The sequence below is a fragment of the Scophthalmus maximus genome, chromosome 14 (genome assembly GCF_022379125.1).
Source record: "Scophthalmus maximus strain ysfricsl-2021 chromosome 14, ASM2237912v1, whole genome shotgun sequence".
Taxonomy (NCBI): Eukaryota; Metazoa; Chordata; class Actinopteri; order Pleuronectiformes; family Scophthalmidae; genus Scophthalmus; species Scophthalmus maximus.
In genome coordinates, this window is record NC_061528.1 from 5,003,232 (window position 1) to 5,022,333 (window position 19,102).

Here is a 19,102-nt window from a genome sequence, read left to right on the forward strand (position 1 = left end):
CTTAGCGTTGTGTTTGTTTCCCCCTGGTGATAATAAGTCCGGTAGTGACTCTCCTTTTACCTCTAGTTTGGTCTCCACCAACTCCTAAAAAAAACTATTGTGCACTTTAGCTGCTGTCTGCTAACTTCATCAGCGATTTTTTTTTTGTACAGTGTACATCTGAGCTTGTGGAGCTAAAATAGGCCAAAAAAAGCTCAGTATAGTCACAGTGAAACAGTTTTAATTCTCTGTGAGTGACCCCTTTCGTATTACACATTTGATTTGTTGTTAATTTCGAATTAGCGGAGCATCAGAATGTAAAATCAGTGACATTGCCCTTTAATGTTACTGGCCAGGGAATGTATCATCTCAGTGAGGGTCCTCATAAGTGTATAAGTACGGGCGCGCGGGCTTGTGAAAGGTGTCCCGGCCGCCATCCACGCTCCTCCACCGGGGCCATGAATAATGCAGGATTCACATTTTCGTACCACTTCCTCTTCCCTCCCTCCGTCCCTCTGCCTCCCTCCTCCCCCAACCTCCTCCCCTTGTGCCGTAGTAAAAATAGAACCGTAGACCTGCAAGCTTTCACTCTGGTGTTTATACCGTCGTGACCCTCCCCATTGCTCTCTCCCTCCTGACAGTAGGGTTATTGCGCTCATTCATCTCAGCCCGCGCTCGCCATCCTCCACGGGAGCCGAGAGGAGCAGAAACAAGGGAAGAGGTTGTCGGGCCAGACCGGGAGCAGAGAGACGGTCCTCCGGTAGCATATAGATGCTTCATCTCCATATCTTTATTATGTGCCTCGTAAAAATAGCCCTGCTTAGGCCTGCGCCGCTGCCTCCCCTCACCTCCCACTCCTCCTCCGCCGCGCACTCAGTCTCTGCTCAGGGGAAATGAGGAGCCGCTCTTCCCAGACATTAAATGGAGAAACTCGGGAAGCGCAGACAGAGAAATGAGACGCCCGCTCCTTCTCCGCGGATGCAGAGCAGTAATAAAGTTCCTTGTCAGTACATGAACGTAGTCGGCGGCTAAGTGGGATGTGGAAAAACCCATGTGAACTCATTTTATCTAGATTTGTGTTTGGTAAATGGAGTGTGCTCGACTTTGAAATGATATGGGATGTGTCAGCTTGTTTTTATATCATGCGTTATGGTAAGTTATTACTTAACCGGTTAACTCATGGAAGGGATTTTCTTGTGGTAACTAATTATGAAGAGTTTTGGAGCAGAGGCAGTCATAATATCAGAATAACTAACGAGATGAGTGCTTTAATGTCAATGAAAATTAGCAATTTAGATTTTGTGGCATGTTAAAACTCGTCCAATCATAGTTTAGCAACCGTAACTAGGCACGGTAGGCTTGTCAAGTCATGCTTGTGCAAAATCAAGACCACTGTGGTGTCCCAATTCAGGGGCCGCCTCCCTCGGAGGACGCGGTCTACGAAAGGCAGCTGGCCTTTTGTCGGCCACGTAGATCGCGGAGGCCATACCGAATTTTGACTGTCTGGTCTACGGCCGTACCGTTGTCGCCGAGCAATGGACCTCCAGTTGCCCACGGTGCGAGAAAAGCTCTTCACCGATGGGTCTGGTTTTCCGAAGGATCCACCCGTCGGATGCCTCTCGAAAATGGGAGGAGCCGAATCCTGCCAACGCAATCGGTCCGCCAATGAGGCCTCTGAAGGAGGCGGCCTTTTGAATTGGGACACACACACAGCACAAGAGTGAAAGTGAACGGTGTTCGTCTGCTCTAATGTGAGCCTCTGACAGTAGCATGTCTGGCTGCCTCTGCCGAAGTAACCCATACACCCATAGACAGCATAGGCAGCGACTTGCTGTGAACACAAAGGTATAGGTTTGGTGCCACCGCGACATCTAGAGGCAATCACAAATCGTATATATAACCTTCACATTTGATGCTTCCTTCTTTCCACTAATTTCTGAGCTTGCTTAAGATCTCATAGAAGTCATAAATGATGAGCTATTTATACAGCGGATGGGATAGAACAGCTTTTCCGCAGCAGGGAAGATCTAGTTAGTGAACACTCCTGGGTTTTTTTTGTGTGAAGGAGACAGACAAAGTGGGGAATTTATGAAATGAGGACACACTCCAGTGATAAAAGGTCTCGCTTCTTCTCCTCCTCCTCCTCCACTCTTTTAAAAGGTCACAGTGGAAATAAGGAAAAGATAGATGAAGCAGATGAAGCGACTCTTCTGGAACACCGTCTCTATTCTCTATATTGAAGAGGCTCCCGCTCCGCACAATTTACTCAACACACACACACACACACACACACACACCATGACAAAGTGAATGTCAGACTGTGACTTCAGGTATGTTGGTACAAGATGAGTGTGTTTGTGTGTTTGTCAGACAGTCCGCCACTATTAGAGCCCATTAATCAGTTTGGAAATTCTAGCGAGCGCGGTCGGCTACACATTGGGGAGAGAGGGAAACAAGATCATAATCTATGGGACCCATAGATTTTAAAAGGATGGGTGTTGTGTTCGCCATTGCTGAGCAGTAGTTTTGTTTAGTGTGCGTCCTCGCTGTTATGATATTTATCTCTATGTTAGTTTATCACCTCCGCCGATGAGGTGAAGTTTTCATCTGCGCCTTTTTTGTAAGTTCAAAGCTGCTAAAACATTTTTTTTGTGGAGGGCTGAGACATGACCCGAGGAAGAATCCATTCAATTTGTGGAATATGGATCAACAGGCAGATGCAAGATTCAGAGCGTGAGCCATTGGCTTTTCGTCTGCGGGACAAATTTACTGTAGAGGACCCTTGAGTTCTTTAAGGTGTCCCGACGTTTTCTCCAGCGCTTTTGTCTTGTGGTGTTTATTCTACCAATGCGATAGCAAGGACTACCAGAGGCATGGCAATATTATCCATATCGGTGGTGGGAACATTTCGCCCGCTGCTCATGTCCGTAAGCGTCTGCAGACTACGAGCGGGGCTGAAACCACGTGATCTCTTCACCTCAGTCCTCTGCTGTTCAGTCTGTTCGCACAACGCGCCGCCACGCTGTTAACAGAACTATCCGGTGACCTCAGATTCGTTTGGCGCTGAAGAGGCCGTTAAAGCACAAGAGGCAGCAAACGGGGGGGGCGGGGGGGCTTAACCGTTACCAGGACTTTTCCATCTATGGTGCCGAATGAAAAATGCTTCCACATGTTGCCTATTGTCCTTATTACCTGTCCAGCATGACGCGTAGGATTGCCAGGGCCAGTGGATCGAGTCGACCGCGTTTTTCCACGTTCAAACAAAACTTGAAATAACGCACTGCAACGTGAATTATGATCTGTTTCTGTGCCGATCCGTGTTCATGTTTCCTCTCTGTCTGTGCTACTCTCTGTGTCTTCTTTGTACACATGGAGGGTCCACAGGCCCGGACGCGTGGACGTGGATATGAGTCGAGGACATTCATATCGTGCTGATCTGCGCTTGGCGATTGCAGACATCGAAATTCCAGCTTGCGAGTCCAGCACACAGAGGGAATTTTAAACAGACACCTGTCTGTGTTAGAAGACTTCAATAATTAATCTGGTTTGATTTACTTTAGGGTTTTTTTGGGGGTTTATGAATAGTGTGATTCAGATTTTTCTTCAGGAAGTTCTCACCGGAATATATGTACATGTCTCAGAACAGCTTTTCTGTTTTTTATTTTTATATTTATTAAATACCAGGCTTTTATAATGTGGTCATATGATACTGTATAGCTTGTCCGAATCTTTTCCATCTTTTTAAGTTTTGTTTTTGTTCCGTTTGGTTTCCGACAAAACACGATAAAACAATTGATCTCAATAAAATATTTCTGCCACGAGGCGGCACGGCGTTTGATCAGTCGGCTTTTGTTCTTTTCTCTTCTTTTTTTTTCTTCATTCCCGGAGATTCCTTCGTCGGGACCCTTCAATTCCAAACCTCTCAGTGCTTCTTTTTTTTTTAACCACCGTGGCCAGTTGAATGTTGTCAGTGTTGTGCTGAATGAACAGGATGCCGTGGTTTTAAAGTGATGGCTCCTTTCATCTGCAAAAAAACCCATCACAATTTCAAATTGCCCCCCCCCCCCCCCCTTTTTTTTTGTCTCTGAACCATGTGATTCTGGAGAGAGGATGAAAGCGCCGGAGCAGAAAAAGAACGACACACGCAGATTCAAATCACGGCAAGTTACTGTAAGTGCATTTCCACACATTGTGGGGAATCGACATCTGTGGCTTCGTTCGAAAGGCCAAGGAAACGCTCGTCTGCAACACGGCGCACTGAAGCATGCTGGTACAAGCGTTTCGAAGGAATCAAAGCACTGTTTTCGCCTCCTGTGTGAATATGAATCATATCACAGATAGACTGTCACACCTTCTCTTTGACCATTTACCACGGCTGCTTTTTTCTCCTTTTTTTCTTTTTTTAAATCACCCCCCGGACATCCTGCCATCTCCAACGCTTTTCAAAGAGCCTTTAGTTTGGCATTTGATTCCCTGTTCTCTGTTCCGTTCTCTTTCATGCAGAGCACCTTGGCTGCTGAAAAGGAGTGTCGGAGGAGTCCACATTTATTCAATGTGAAGAGACATGACATGCAGGGAGAGGAGAGGAGAGGAGAGGAGACTGGATAGAATAGGGACATGAAAGGAGAGGAGACAAGGAGACAATGGGAAGGGAACGGATACAGAGAAGGAGGAAAAGATGAAAGGGCGCAAGGTGGTAAAGGGGGAGAGAGGAGGAGATAAGTGAGAGAAAGGAGGAGAGGAAAGAGGGAGGCAAAATGGGAAAGGGAAGAGACAGATGAAAAGAGAAGAGATGAGAGGAAAGTAAAGAGGATGGGAGAAAAGAAAAATGATAAGAGAAGAAGAAGAAGAAGAAGAAGAAGAAGAAGAAGGAAGGAAGGAGAGGACAGACGGAGAATGAGAAGCCAGTCGTCCTTTACCCAGGGGGGAGGCACAGCGTGGGGCGGGGGCGGGGGGCGGGGGGGACGGGGGAGGTAGGCTTCTCATCCTCCTCTCCTCCAACTGAGCCTCCTTTCTCAAGGTCAATCATGCTCACACACACACACACACACACACAAGTATACGCACACAAGCATGCAGGTTGGCAGACGTGGTACACACGCGCACACACACACACACATGCACACACACACACACACACGCGCACACACACATGCACACGTTTCAGTCGAGCTCGAGTAGAAAAGACGCCTTCTGCCTGCTTTTCTCTCTCTGACTCTCTGTACCAACCAGCCAAGTCTCAGTCAACCATCTGGAGATAAAAAACACTATTCTTCCCACACACACACACACACTGTGTGTGTGTTTATGATAATAGACCAAATGCCGCTATTGATTCTCCCTCTCTTTCTGTGTCTGTCTGCGTGTGCGCATGTGGAATCGGTTTTATTTCTACACGGAGAGCACTTCCCGCTCTCCTCCTCTCTTTGAAATATTCCCCTTCGCTTCTTGTTTGGTCAAAAATGCACCACTTCTCCATCTTAATAAGTCATTCTCACTGTCTATACTCCCAGAAAGTTCATTTCCATAGTAACCATCTGAATATGGAACCTTGGAAAGAGGAAAAAAAAATGTGCGTTTGAAGAAAACCCCGGTGATCAAGTATTTTTTCATGAGGTTCTTGCAACAGACACATTTATAAAATAATGGTGCAAATTGAAAGAGGAGAGTCCAAGATCTCCTGGCTTTTAGTCTTTCTATGGACCAAGCTCAGGGAACACTATCCAACACTTCCCATAATGCAACTGGATGGAGGCCTTTCATTTAGATCCTGGCATTTTTTTTTTGGTTCAATCTTTGGAAAGCTCCCTTTTAGCGCTGCAGAGGGCATCATTCATCTGTTTCAATGGATTCGGTAGTTCTCCGTGTAACAAGTAGATTGAACTGCATGTGAAGAATCTGCAGCGCGTTTGCCTTTAATGCATAATGCACCGCTATTAGAGCTGGATTGCATAAAACCACTTCATGGCTTCTCCGATGGCTCCACTGTGTGCATTAATAACTCTGCAATCTTGTTTTATCTTTTTGTCTTTGTGTTGTGTCCCTGTGTCTTCCTGTCCCTGACTCTAGCTCTTCACAGAGTGAGCCTGGATGTCGTCATTCATCCAAACGAGCATCCTTTATTGTCCTTTCTTCTTTTAGATGTGTTCTTTGTCCTGGTTGATACAGATTGAGAGGTTAAACGGTGCGATTGAAAGCACCGCCGTCGGTCCCTGACACGGGATTAGGTGTCGCCTTCTGAGCAGACGCCTCAACGTAGTTCCTGCAGGAACTCTTGCGGAGAACGGCGGCAAACAAATGCAGGAACCCAGGCAAGTAGAAAGTGTTGGTTCACCGCAAACATCCCGAACGGCTTCAATGCTCCTATGAGATAAGCTCTGAAAATGTCTGAACCATCCTCATTTCTGTTCTTCTTTTCCTCTTGTTGGTTTCCTGCTTTGTACCACTGCAGTAATCCAACAGATGGTACATCAAATAAATACATGTCTGATTACAGAATGCCATTTAGGCAATAACGTTTTTGTGTTTTTCCATACAGCTCAGTGAATGTTGATCCATGGACGATTACTCTGCAAAGCCAGAAAAACAGCAAAAAAAGAAAAGAAATGTGCATTGTTGAAGCGTCTAATGGAAAGTGGAGAGGCTTCCTCCCCCCTCCTTTAAAATACAAAATATTCCTCCTCTCCTCTCTGGGTCAAAATGGTCCAACCCCCCCTGAACCTCTCCACCCTCCCCTCCACCACCCCCTGTCTTATTTTTTATTTTTTTATAACTAGCTGCAAAATCACTGCTGTTCATTACCCAGGCAGGGTCAATTCCCCAAACAATGTGTTTGGTGTCACAATAAAAAGGCTGTTTTTTATGGTGTGCAGCAGTAAAATGCTATTAAACAGATAAAACACCGGCAACGAGCATCAGGAGGATTATAAAAGGAATTGCCTTGATAAACTCCACATATCTGCGTGATGACACACCGGCAGCCCTGTCGCCGGGGAGGGCGGAGCGAGGGGCCAGAGAGACTTGGGGAGGAGCACATGGTCGACAGGGTCGACGTAGCTTTACAGCGCCACCATCTGGTGGAGGTAAACAAAACAAAAGAACAGCCTCGACCTTTTTGCTCTGGTTCCAAAGAGAGATAAAAAAAAAACACAATCATGTGTGAAATCTTCCATCATGTGAAGCAGAGACTTGAATTCAAAAGTAAACGTCTTGCTTATGGACAATATTTTCAGAATTCGCTGAATTCTCAAAATCAGTGCAAGCGAGTTCCATCCATCTTTGGTGTTGAGGATTGTATTCTTTTTCTTGTAAGCCTTTCTGAATTTCTACATCACATAAATTTGTCACATCTGTACACTGTTAATGTGTTGGTGGAGGTGTGAATGTGCAGCATTGGTGTTTCTTTGTCAGCCCCTGTGAAAGACTGTCGACCTGCCCCGGGGTTGTATCCCGCCTCTCGCCCAATGTCAGCTGGAATTGCCTCCAGCCCCCTGCGGATACCTCAAAGGATAAGCATATAGATAATGAATGAACGAATGAATGAAAATTTCATGTGTGTAAATCCATTGTACAGATACCTGCAGATCCCACAGTGTGCATCAAATTGGTCTTCTGCTGCTCCCTGGTGGTGACGTTGAGAACGGCTTCACCAGAACAGGCCTTTATAACAGAAGACTCAGAATTATGCAAAAAAAGAAAAATAAACAGAACACCAAATACAGCGAGCGGCAGTTTCTTGGACAGAAACGCCTCGTTGATGAGATCAGGTCAGAGCAGAACGATCAGCCCAGTTGGAGCTGATAGAAAGGCTTTGGTCATTCTTCATCAACTGTGCAGAAAAATGCATCTCAGAATGGACAACATGTGGAGCCTTGAGGTGGATGAGCTACCACAGCACTTTCACTCACAGACTCACCAAAGCTGCAAACTGGAAAAGCGGTCGCCTGCTCTGGATTTCTGCTGAGGCTGCAGATGGTCGGGTCGGAATTTAGCATCAGCATGAATCAATGGGCCCAACCTGCCCTGTGAATACAACAGTCCAGACCAGAGGTGGTGTAATGAGTGGGGGGGGGAACAACCTCTGAGCTCTCTTCGATCCCCTTAATACCACTTGCTTTGTTGCTGACCATGTGCATCCCTTTAAGATTACAATTCACCTTCTAAGGGCTATGTATGGCATTGAAATGAACCTACGTCACAGGGAAAAGGTGAAACTTGTATCATGAACGTTGGCTGCACCTCCACAGGAACCACATCGGAGTCCAGTAGAACCTCTGGGGTGTCTTGAAGCGTGGTTGTGCAGCTGAGATATTATGTGATGCGTTCATGTCAACATGGAGCAAAATGTCAAAAGACTGTTTCCAACATCTTGTGTTTTGAAAGGGGAGGATTTCATCTGCTATTGTGCAATATTATAATTCTCAAATATGTATAATGTTTGACTTTGTGTTTTCTATTTATCTGTTTGTTTTTTTAAATGTATTTTTTAAATGTTCGTCTTTTAAGCCTGTTCAGCACTGTCGTCAACTGTGGTTGTTGTCAACGTGCTACATGGAGGTTAAGAGGTGAATCGCCCAGTCATGGAAAAACCCGACTGCTTGATGCTTTTATTTATTTATTTCAATTAATTTTATTAAATTTTTTAATTTTATTTTTTGTCTTTTATATTTGATAAAATATAAAAGACAAATGATGCATGTTGATATAAAGTTCTGAAAAAATTATGTAAAAATCAATAAAGAGATGTTTTAAAATTTAAAAAAAAAACGTGCTCCATAAACTTTCACTTGACTTGAATGAGAAGCGTGGGTCTATTTCTTGAGGAGGAACAGTTTAAATGGCCATCAAATTCGATAATACTATTATTATATTGCTTATTTACTGCTTATTGTAAAGTGTTTTGCCGTTTTGCCAAAAACGCTCCACGAGGCAGGGAGGCGAGCATCGTCGCTTTCCGTCCCCTCTCGGCATTCTCCGGCCGTCTCCGCTCGCGCTTCGGCGATTTCCGGTCGTCGTCGCCATCTGCTGCCTTCTCGTCCTTCTCCAATCTCCGTGTTGTTGTTCCCGGTGACGCGGCGGAGGTGTAGCCTGACGCGGGCTCTTACGTGTCGGCCGGAATAAAAGTGGAGCTCCGGAGGCCCGGGAGTGACGAAGGGGAGTCTCTATCGGTAAGGACGGAGCTGGTGTCCGCGGCCCGGAGCGACGGCACGCGGCCGCGGGGAAGTGTCGGTCTGGTCTGGTCGGGTTCGGCCCGAAGGAAACAAAGAGATCATGGCGCCGCGGTGCGTTTGTAGCAGGACGGAGGGTGGGAGGGGAGGCTGCTGCGGCGGCGGCGGCGGCTTGTGACAAACCGGAGCCAGCGTGCGGCTCCTGGAAGGGAACCAGCGGGACAGTGTGTGTGTGTTAACCCCGCAGATACTGTAACGACACTTCCGCGGTGCTGACACTCGGCTGTCAAACGCCGCGATGGCGGAGAGATCTACGCGCACAGATTCGCGCTGTTTTTCCTCCATGAACGGTGCATTCAGATCCCACCAGCCGCGATATTCTGTTATAAACTCGACGTGATTAAATGTGGACTTTTTTTCTTCTTAATAATAATTCTATATATCTGCTCACATCACCGCCGCCCAGCCTACAACCGGGATGTTGCTAGTTTTATTTTCCAATTATTTACTGTTGTCAGAAATCGGCCCTTGAAGGCCGCAAGTTGAGTTCACGAACAGGGGGCCTGGAGAGGAAACGTACCCACATGTTGGTGTCCGTGGTTCGGGGAAGGTTTTGTCAGTTGTCCGCTCATATCTCCCGGGATGTGACCGGTGAGCGTTGAGGGGGCGTTGCCCGGCCATGTGTCTCTCTGCTGTCACACACACACACACACACACACTCGGTGATTTTTTGAAAAGCAGAGGGAGAAATGCGTAAAGCCAATCATGCAGCGCAGGGAAGCTTACGCACAGTGTGAGATCACTGAGCTCCGTGAACACGTCGCAGGTCGACACCCATCAGTGTGTGCGGCCTCTGATCCAGCAAAACTATAATAATAATAATAATAATAATAAGTTAAAGATACTTGTTATTCCAAGCAAAAGGAATTTAGCAAACTTATTTTCATATAAAATTGCCCTGAAATGTAAGAGAACTAAGAGAAGTTTTTTTAAGCACAGGAAGTGGAGAAACAAATCGTTATAATGCATTAGCTGAAGATTTGTGGTTAAGAAAAGTTTTTGAATTTGACCATTGGATAGAATATAACACCGCTTTTTTTCTTTTTTCTTGGCATGCAAATCAAACAACGTGAAAACATCTGACTTTGATTTGCAATCTCTGTCTGAGCATCTTCATTGTTTGCACATTTTTACCAACCAACAAGAGAGTGTTGTTGTATTTAAGCCAATTTCCTGTTATTTCATCCCTATTCATATATCGTACCTCAGACATATACAAGATTGTTATTTAGTTATTCACAAATATTTAAAGGTTTCACACAAATCAAAAAAACCAACCTAATTATATACTGTATGTTCTTGCAGAATCACACATCTGAATAAACTATACAGATTGTTTCCTCATTTTATTTTAAGGAAAGTACACTACAGATGTGGAGTCGATCTGTATCTCTGATTTGTAATTCCCTGATGATACATAATGTGATCAATCAAACATTTGAGTTGCTTTTATACTTTGTGTTGTAAGTGGGAGTTAGATGGTAAATGTGTCTATATGCTCACACTCGGATCAGTTTTTACTGAAGAACATTCTTGGAAAGGTTGCATAAACATGAGCCTTGATTTATCTAATTCATATACACCTTTATTATAATGAGAATGTACTCAGGTACAAGAGTTGAAATCCCAATACATCCCACATATGTTACAGCTAAACTATGTTTAATCCAATAAGGACAATATATATATGTTTTCCTCCTATAAAATTGTAGTTTGTTATTGTTGGTAAGTTTGCTTTAGGGATTCTTTATGCACATTCCTACTAGAGCCTGACCGATATATCGGTCGATGTGGGGCTTTCGCAGACAAATTGATACCAGAGCTTATGTTTACCTATATAAAAATATTTTATTATACAGAATAAATAATGCAAAAAAATGACATTTATGTTATTTAAAATAGATTGTGTTCATTTTCTTAATTCAAGTTCTATATATTTGGTTGTATTTGTGTTTTTTTTTTTGTTATTTATGATACAGTTTATGGTTAAACTACAATATCAAGCCTCAGTTACATTTCATTGTCATAGAGGTTTGATAAAGACATCTTAGGAATCATTGACAGATTTTAATATACATATTAACAGTTGGTGATCGAGGTATTTTTAGATGCTGCGGCTGCAGCTCCACGTAAGTTAAATTTTGACAACCTTTCTTAAAAATCTCCCTCAGCTCAGCCAATGAAGATGGAGTCGATAGCAGAGGCTCAGCAGGAAACTGCTTTGATTGAGACGGATGGTCAGCACATCACCCAGGCACAGCTCGCTACATTGGCACAGGTAACAAGCGACGTTCATCATTACAAACTACTTTCACTAAGCTCTGCAAGTTTGGTGAAGTTTTTTTGATCTGTTTTACAAAACATATGCTTACTCAGCAAAGTAAGGTAGAAATGTGTGATTTCTCTGAGCGGTTGCGGCTCTACATGACAGACAGCAAGGTCACATCAACTTTTGAATTTCAGGTAACCATGGCAACAGGCCACGGCTCAGCAACGGGTCCCACGGTCACGCTGGTCCAGCTGCCTAATGGACAGACGGTTCAGGTCCACGGTGTCATCCAGGCAGCGCAACCGTCTGTCATCCAGTCCCCACAGGTCCAGACTGTGCAGGTAAAAAACACACACACACACACACACATACAATCTTTATAGATTTAGATGTTTCATATTCTGCCACAGCATAAAGAACATGAAGTTAAAAGTATGGTTTATTTCTTCGTTACAGATCTCCACCATAGCAGAGAGTGAAGATTCACAGGAGTCAGTCGACAGTGTGACCGACTGTCAGAAACGCAGAGAGATTCTGTCACGACGACCGTCTTACAGGTAACTTGTGACAACGGGGCAGGGCTCACTATTCACCTGCATGAATATATTAATATTATTGATAATACAAGATATGATACATTACTGGGTCAAAATTACATTTTACATTTTGTGAATAACTCCCAACGGTTGTTTCTCCCACCAGGAAAATCCTCAACGACCTTTCGTCCGACGCGCCGGCTGTCCCTCGTATCGAGGAGGAAAAAGCGGAGGAGGAAGCTGTTGCGGCCGCCACACACGCGATCACCACCGTCACTGTCCCCACACCCATCTACCAGACCAGCAGCGGCCAATACAGTAGGTGAAAGCAGGTTGATGTAATTCAACCAGTATAATTGGGGTAGTGAACTCACCTTTCGCACTCTATCACAGACACAGAGGAACAGCCTGCTCTTTCATTTCGTGACACCTGAAAAAGTTTGCATATTAACGCTATGAGTTTGACATTAACAGAAACGCACAGGACGGTGAAAACAAAGGTAAACACATAGAGACATATTACGTAATGGGACATCTCTGACTAATTACCTGTCGGGTTGTCAAGGCAGTTTTAAGGAGACATATGATGCTCACATTCAGATTCATAATTTAAATTTTACATACACAAAAATATATATATATTTCTCACACTAGAGAAAAAGGAAAAACCAAAAAAAAACATAATATGTCTCCTTTTAAAGCGAGAGTTGGTGAAGCTCAAGCCAGAAAGAAAAGGTGAAAGAAAAGGATTTTCATATGTCTCACGTGGACACTAAAAATGACTCCAGCGGGATAAACATTACGCTGTGTCTGCAAGTCTGTGTTTCTGTGAGCTTGTTTTTGCAGCGTGGCTCCTTCCCCGGCAGACCAAAATAGAATCTGATAGAGAAATGTGGCGATGATTCTGGGAAATGTTTCAGCTGTCCTTGTTTGGCTTTTAGTTTCTTTCTTGGTGCACTACATGGGGCTAATTGTCTTCTTCTAATAAGCAGCTATTTGTTTGCTTAACATTAAATGTGATGACATCATGCATGAATAAGGTGTAAGGCATTAAAAGCAGACAAAAGTTTAATCGTAATGTGTCTTCGTGCATGTTAAACAAACAGAGCGGGAGAACACATTATTTCCTGGCTTCTTTGTGCTGCTGTGGCTTCCCACCCAAAGTTACAAAATTAAATGTGATTATACCATAATCTGAATATATAACAAGTGTCTAATTATTTCTGCCTGCCGTCTGTCCCTCTCTCTCTCCAAATCGCCCAGTTGCGATCACGCAGGGCGGGGCCATCCAGCTGGCGAACAACGGCACAGATGGAGTCCAGGGCCTTCAAACCCTAACGATGACCAACGCAGGTGCCCAGACCGGAGCCACCATCCTCCAGTACGCGCAGACCAGCGACGGCCAGCAGATACTGGTTCCCAGTAACCAGGTGGTGGTCCAAGGTGAGAGCGGGGGATCCATTATCCTTGATTATAGCCTTTTTATTTTATTTTGCATCCTTGCAGAAAATATTTCTGCCTAATCGGGGCAATTTTCTGCTGCTGGCAGAAAAGACAGAAATCACTCAGCTCCTGTTTAGTCAGTGAACAGGCAAATGAAACTCTGACTGGTTTAATCATGAGGTAAAAATTTAACATCCACTTTCTACCATCTGTACCTTTCAGCCGCCTCCGGTGACGTCCAGGCCTATCAGATCCGGGCAGCCCCCGCCAACAGCATCGCCCCGGGGGTGGTCATGGCCTCTTCCCCCGCCCTCCCCACCGGGGGAGCCACCGAGGAGGTCACCCGCAAACGGGAGGTCCGCCTCATGAAGAACAGGTACGAACCGATCAAGAATCCGTGTCTGTTGCTTCTTAACAATGTATTTGCAATCGGGAATTTCTCGCCCATCCACAGCCGCTGCCATCTGGAACAGATGTAGTGTATTACAAAACATGGAAGCCTGCTGTTACACTCACAGAGAATTTTGTTAGGAACACCTGTTCATATGCTTATCAATGTATTCATCCACTCAGCCAATCACGTGACAGCAGTGAACAGGTCAGGAGCTTCAGTTAATTTTCATATAAGAAGTGGTAAAAAATGTCAGTGACCCAGATCAAGGTATGATTGTTGTGGGCAGTTGGTTGGCTGGTTTGAGTGTTTCTGAAACTGCTGGGACTCTCACCTTCAACAGTCTCTAGAGTTTTTACTCCGAATGATTAAAAACTAAGAACATCCGGTGAGCGACAGTTGTCTGGATGGAAACGCCTCATTGACGAGAGGACGGAGGAGAATAGTTAGAGTGGAAAGGTTACAGTCTCGGATAACCACCTCTTTTCAGCTCGACCATGTTTGGATGGACAACACAGAGGCAGATGAGCTACAGCAGCAGAAATCTGCCACAAAAAAACAAACAAAACCCCATCATTGTGTCTTATCCTTCCTACAGAGAGGCGGCGCGAGAATGTCGCAGGAAGAAGAAGGAGTACGTTAAGTGTCTGGAGAACCGAGTGGCCGTCCTGGAGAACCAGAACAAGACGCTAATCGAAGAACTGAAAGCCCTTAAAGACCTTTACTGCCATAAATCCGACTAGTTTGCGTTTTCCTGAACCACCGAACTGGGCCAAGTAGCATTTCAGTACCTTTTCAAAAATACTTTTGACTGTTTGATTCTGCCCGTCTGGCCTTCCAGTTTACACACAGCTGGCTCTCTTTTTTGACCAAGCTGCCCTGATTCAATTCTGATCAGACTACCATTTTAGTCTGTCGGTGTAATGAATTAAAAGAAAAAATAATAATACCGTCATCCAGGTTGGATGATAGATGATGCTGAACTGAGACTTTATTAAAACAGTTACAGCATCATTGACAGGGTAGAATCAGCTGCTGACAACAGCACTCAGCTTCATCAGTGAGGCCGCAACTTATTGTCGTACTTTGGCTTGAACTCATCACGGTCATTGTGCAGACGCTTCGCTGCCCGTTCAAGCAACTTCACCCTCAACACTGCATTGACCAATACGCCTGTCCCTTCTCCGCCATCGCAGTCCAGCTCCACTTTTCTTAAAACCCTAGTGTTCGTGTTGCTGTAAATTGTGCGGGGGCTGTAAAGTGTAGTTCTGCCTTTTTCTTTCTCGAGAACCGCTTGTCCAAAAAATAGTAATAATAATTCCACAGTCGACACTGCCCTTCCTTGGGTCCTCAGCAATACACAAGCTAAGTTTGACGTTGAAAGAAAGGCACACAGACAGACATTCCTACATTTATAGTTGGATTATGGTTTTAACTTTTAAAAATCTGTTTGACCTCATTAGAGCATTTGTGGTTACAACTGTATGTAAGCAATAACGCACAATAACTGTTCTCCAAGCATCACCGTGGTCGCCACTCTTGCCCGAACTCAGTGCTAAGTATGTTGGCGGTGTTTTGATTCATGATTTTACAGACACATGCCAAAAAAAATCATGAATTAATCTTCTCAGTTGCCAGTGTAATGTTACATTGACGGTGGTGAGTTCAGTGTTTAAACAGCATACTGCCACAGCTACGACAAAAAGACGCAGCCTGCTAAAAATGCTTTGCCTTTGATACAATTACAATTTAAGACATGGAAATTGTGATAGTCTATGTTTTTTGCCTGCTGTATGCTACATGTGACAATGTGTTCAGAACATAGTTAATCCTAAACAGTTTGTATAACGGCTAAGCCTCAGACCTTTGACCTTTCAGGCAAGTCCAGTCAGTTCCAGTTGAAGGTTTTTTGAATGAATTGTCTCCACTTGATCCACGTCCTGATGTGAACCAACTGTTCAACAATGTGGCCGCTTGTATCGGGGGCTCTGCAACCAATTTGGCACAAACAAGTACACATTTTTTATTGCTTTTCAAGATGCTACCAACTGCCGGCGGGGAAGGAAGTGGATGTCAGCAGACAGTGGACTGTTACGCTGTTTTAAAAAAAGACGTATTTTATTAAGACATCACTATTTTCCTTTTTTTTTTTTTTTTTTTATTCATCTCTCCACAACAGACGGTTGACAGAGCTGCTGTTCAAAAGAGATTATTAGCAGGCAGAAGACGAAGCACAGTTTTTAAGAGTGATTGTTTGTTTTCACAACCTGGGGGCCATGTTGTCTTGACAAAATTGTTTAAATCTGAATGCTGATTATTCCAAATGTTGCTGATCCTGGAAAAAAAAAAGAAAATTTAAAGAAAACTTTGCAGGAATACTTCCTGGTTTACATTGATTGGCTGTATTTGCTGCAGTTCAACGCACAAGTGTGTTTTCCAATTTCAGTTTTTAATGGACATGCGCGTGTGTTCGTGGTTTATGTAACTGGGGGTTTGTTTATTACTCACTACTCCCGTTTCTCACAAAAACTGAACTAACATCAGATTCAAGGTCAAACGTCATCTCGTTGTGTTGTCAATAATGATGACCACCACAAAGTTGTCATTTTTACATGATTTCTTCATTAAGTGTTTTTACAGTATCGTGTCTGTTTTGCAGTGTCTGTAAAATTGTGATAAAATAATGGATTTCAACAACATGTGAGGTAAAGGAGCAACATTTCGAGTATGTAGCAGATTGGAAACATTTGTGAAACCTGCGGAAGATACACAGTAGGCGACAGTTACACGAGTTTCAACACTAATAATAATAATAATCCACGAAAATGTGCGTTCTGTCGAATAGAGATGGCTTTTGTGGTTCTTGAGAAGATACATGTTTCGTATTTTTGTCTGTTTATTTTTTTATATATGTACATAGTCTCTACAGCATGTGTAGACCTCACGTATTTCTGTCTATTTGATATGAAAATTTGTTCTTATATGGCTTGTACGAAACAACTTTGCATATTTGTAACATACGTCACTGTATAATAGAAGACAATTGTTTGTGTTATGTAAATCCACCAGGCCTACCACCGTCATGGCAGCTAAGTGTATGAAAAGAAAAAGGGCCTTTGTTGGACGACTATATTTTGGAGTTGTTGTACTGTTTAGGATCGACTGTGTTTATTTGTAGAGAAGAGTGAATCTGTTGAGAGCAGTTGGGGTCCACGACTTATATTAGTCTCAAATTTAACAGATTTGTTTGATGGAATCCTGTACAGACGAGTCCCAAGTGGCTTCAGACTCAGCCACACGTTTGTTTTTAACTGAAAATGCATTTTTAATCTCATAGACCTCAGCAGAAATGGCTCCATTGGTAACATTTTTTTTAAAGAAATATCTGCCAATTTCATCTTGTGAAAGCACACATTTCCTTCCCACTGGAGCCCTTTCTTATGTTTGTTTTATTGTGCATTTATTTTTACTACAAAGTTACATGAGATGTTTTATATTTTTCATTTTTATCTCTTATTGACATTGGTTGCCGGTGGTAAGATCGATGTCAGTTAATCATGCCTCAATTCAGAATACAAGCAAAAGAAAAAAAGAGAAAGAGATACCCTCTGTGATTTTGTTGATATTTCCCCCCCAGCTCACTGTTGATGTTAATAACTGAACATAATCATAAAGTGAGAGTTGTACTGGTAACTTTTAGTTCTGACTGGACGTCAAAGTTAATTATTTTGACTTTGGAAACGAGTGGTTTAAATCAACTTAACTCAAGGTTGTTTCCAATAGGCCTGTCACAATAACATTTTTTTGTTGCACGATATAGTGTCCCAGAAATGATTACGATAAACAATATTATCGTAATTTTAAGACCATTTTTTTGATAATGAATCATGATTGATTTCATAATCATGTATCATATGATACGTTTTAATTATTGTGACAGGCCTAGTTTCAAAACCTCAATTGTGAGCTAAAAGGGCATCTGGGGTCACTAACGGTGGCTCTAACAATCAGTGTGTTGTTGTTTTTTAAGTGTTTTGTTTCTTTTGTATTATTTTTTTTAAATCATTTTTATTTTTCTAGTTTAAACATTTTGATATTGTACAGTATGCACTTATATAGATGATTAAAGGGTTGAATTGGCCACATTGGAAATACACACAGCACCTCACACTTAGAGTAATTTATCATCCAGTCAGACAAACTTATTTGTAAGACTTATTATGTAAAACTTATTTTAGAGGAGAGGAAGCAGCAAATTTGATACCTGTGCCAAAAGTGTAATTCAGAGAATAAAAGTGCTGGTGCTGAAAAAGAAATATCTAGTAATAATCTTTTTTCTGTTGATTTGATATGGTGAGCTCAACTTTGTGATGTGATTACACACAACACTTTCTATCAAAAACCAACAGTTTTTTCGTTTCTGTGCCAGAATAGTTTATACCCGCAGGTCTCATATTTGCATGAAAAAGATTGATATTTCTTGTGTGTAAAAGTATATATACATATATATATATATATATATATAAAGCGAGAAAGAGAGAATTTCTAGAACGGTGATAATAACATTTTTTTCTAACTTTTAATGTGATCGGTTTGTATATGGACACTTTTACAACTCATCAATTTAAAATGCCATGTATTGTATAGTATCTTGTAGAGACGAGATCGCCCGATGATGCATTACGTACTGTTTGGTTTTTAGCCTTGTTACATGATAAAATGATACCAGCCCATTCATTGAAAGTGCTGTTACTCTGACATCACAGTACATCACTCTTTTGTAAACACTTAAGTATGTTGCAATAAACTGCTCTTGAAGATGGTTATGAATTTTGTTGTTAATGGATCATATTTGACTGTTTTATTCATGACGGACATTGATGAACCAATAAGTCATTTTTAGATTTGAAAGAGGTACGATTTTCTTTTGGGGGGTGGGAGTCTAATAATGTGAAGGGAACTTCTAAAATCTTTGTTACGTTTACCTTTATACAATCACAATGAATAATAATCATAATAAAAACTATTTCAATCAACATTTTAAGAGCCCAGAGTATTAAAGTAGCACTATTAAAATGAAATTGAAACTTAGTAAAATATTCATAATGTAGATTGTTTTCTTTCATGCATGGTAATTTTTTTTTTGAATAATAATGTGGAAGTAGCACTTACTGGTGGATCTCATTTTTACTATTTACATTCTGTATGTCCGCGTGTTTGAATCCATATCAATGAATCATGTTTTATGAAGTGATCA

The 19,102-nt window shown here is 42.7% G+C and overlaps 1 protein-coding gene and 1 long non-coding RNA gene across 3 annotated transcripts; one reads left to right on the forward strand and one right to left on the reverse strand.

Annotated features, from left to right (window-relative positions):
* Positions 1-6,964: 6,964 nt before the first annotated feature.
* Positions 6,965-9,846, reverse strand: LOC118283196. 2 transcript variants are annotated; one of them, XR_004784452.2, is made up of 4 exons: positions 9,727-9,846; positions 7,895-8,001; positions 7,557-7,638; positions 6,965-7,469 (listed from the first exon to the last, which is right to left on the reverse strand). It is a non-coding gene; the product is annotated as an uncharacterized LOC118283196 (long non-coding RNA). The 2 variants fall into 2 exon arrangements; XR_004784451.2 differs by having other exon boundaries at positions 6,965-7,479.
* On the forward strand, positions 8,973-18,675 carry creb1b (cAMP responsive element binding protein 1b). Its single transcript, XM_035604930.2, has 8 exons — positions 8,973-9,146; positions 11,378-11,484; positions 11,670-11,816; positions 11,932-12,032; positions 12,178-12,329; positions 13,275-13,454; positions 13,677-13,830; positions 14,444-18,675. Exons 2-8 carry the CDS (start codon positions 11,386-11,388, stop codon positions 14,586-14,588), a joined length of 978 nt encoding a protein of 325 aa, XP_035460823.2. The 5' UTR covers positions 8,973-9,146; positions 11,378-11,385; the 3' UTR covers positions 14,589-18,675.
* The last annotated feature ends 427 nt before the right edge of the window (positions 18,676-19,102 follow it).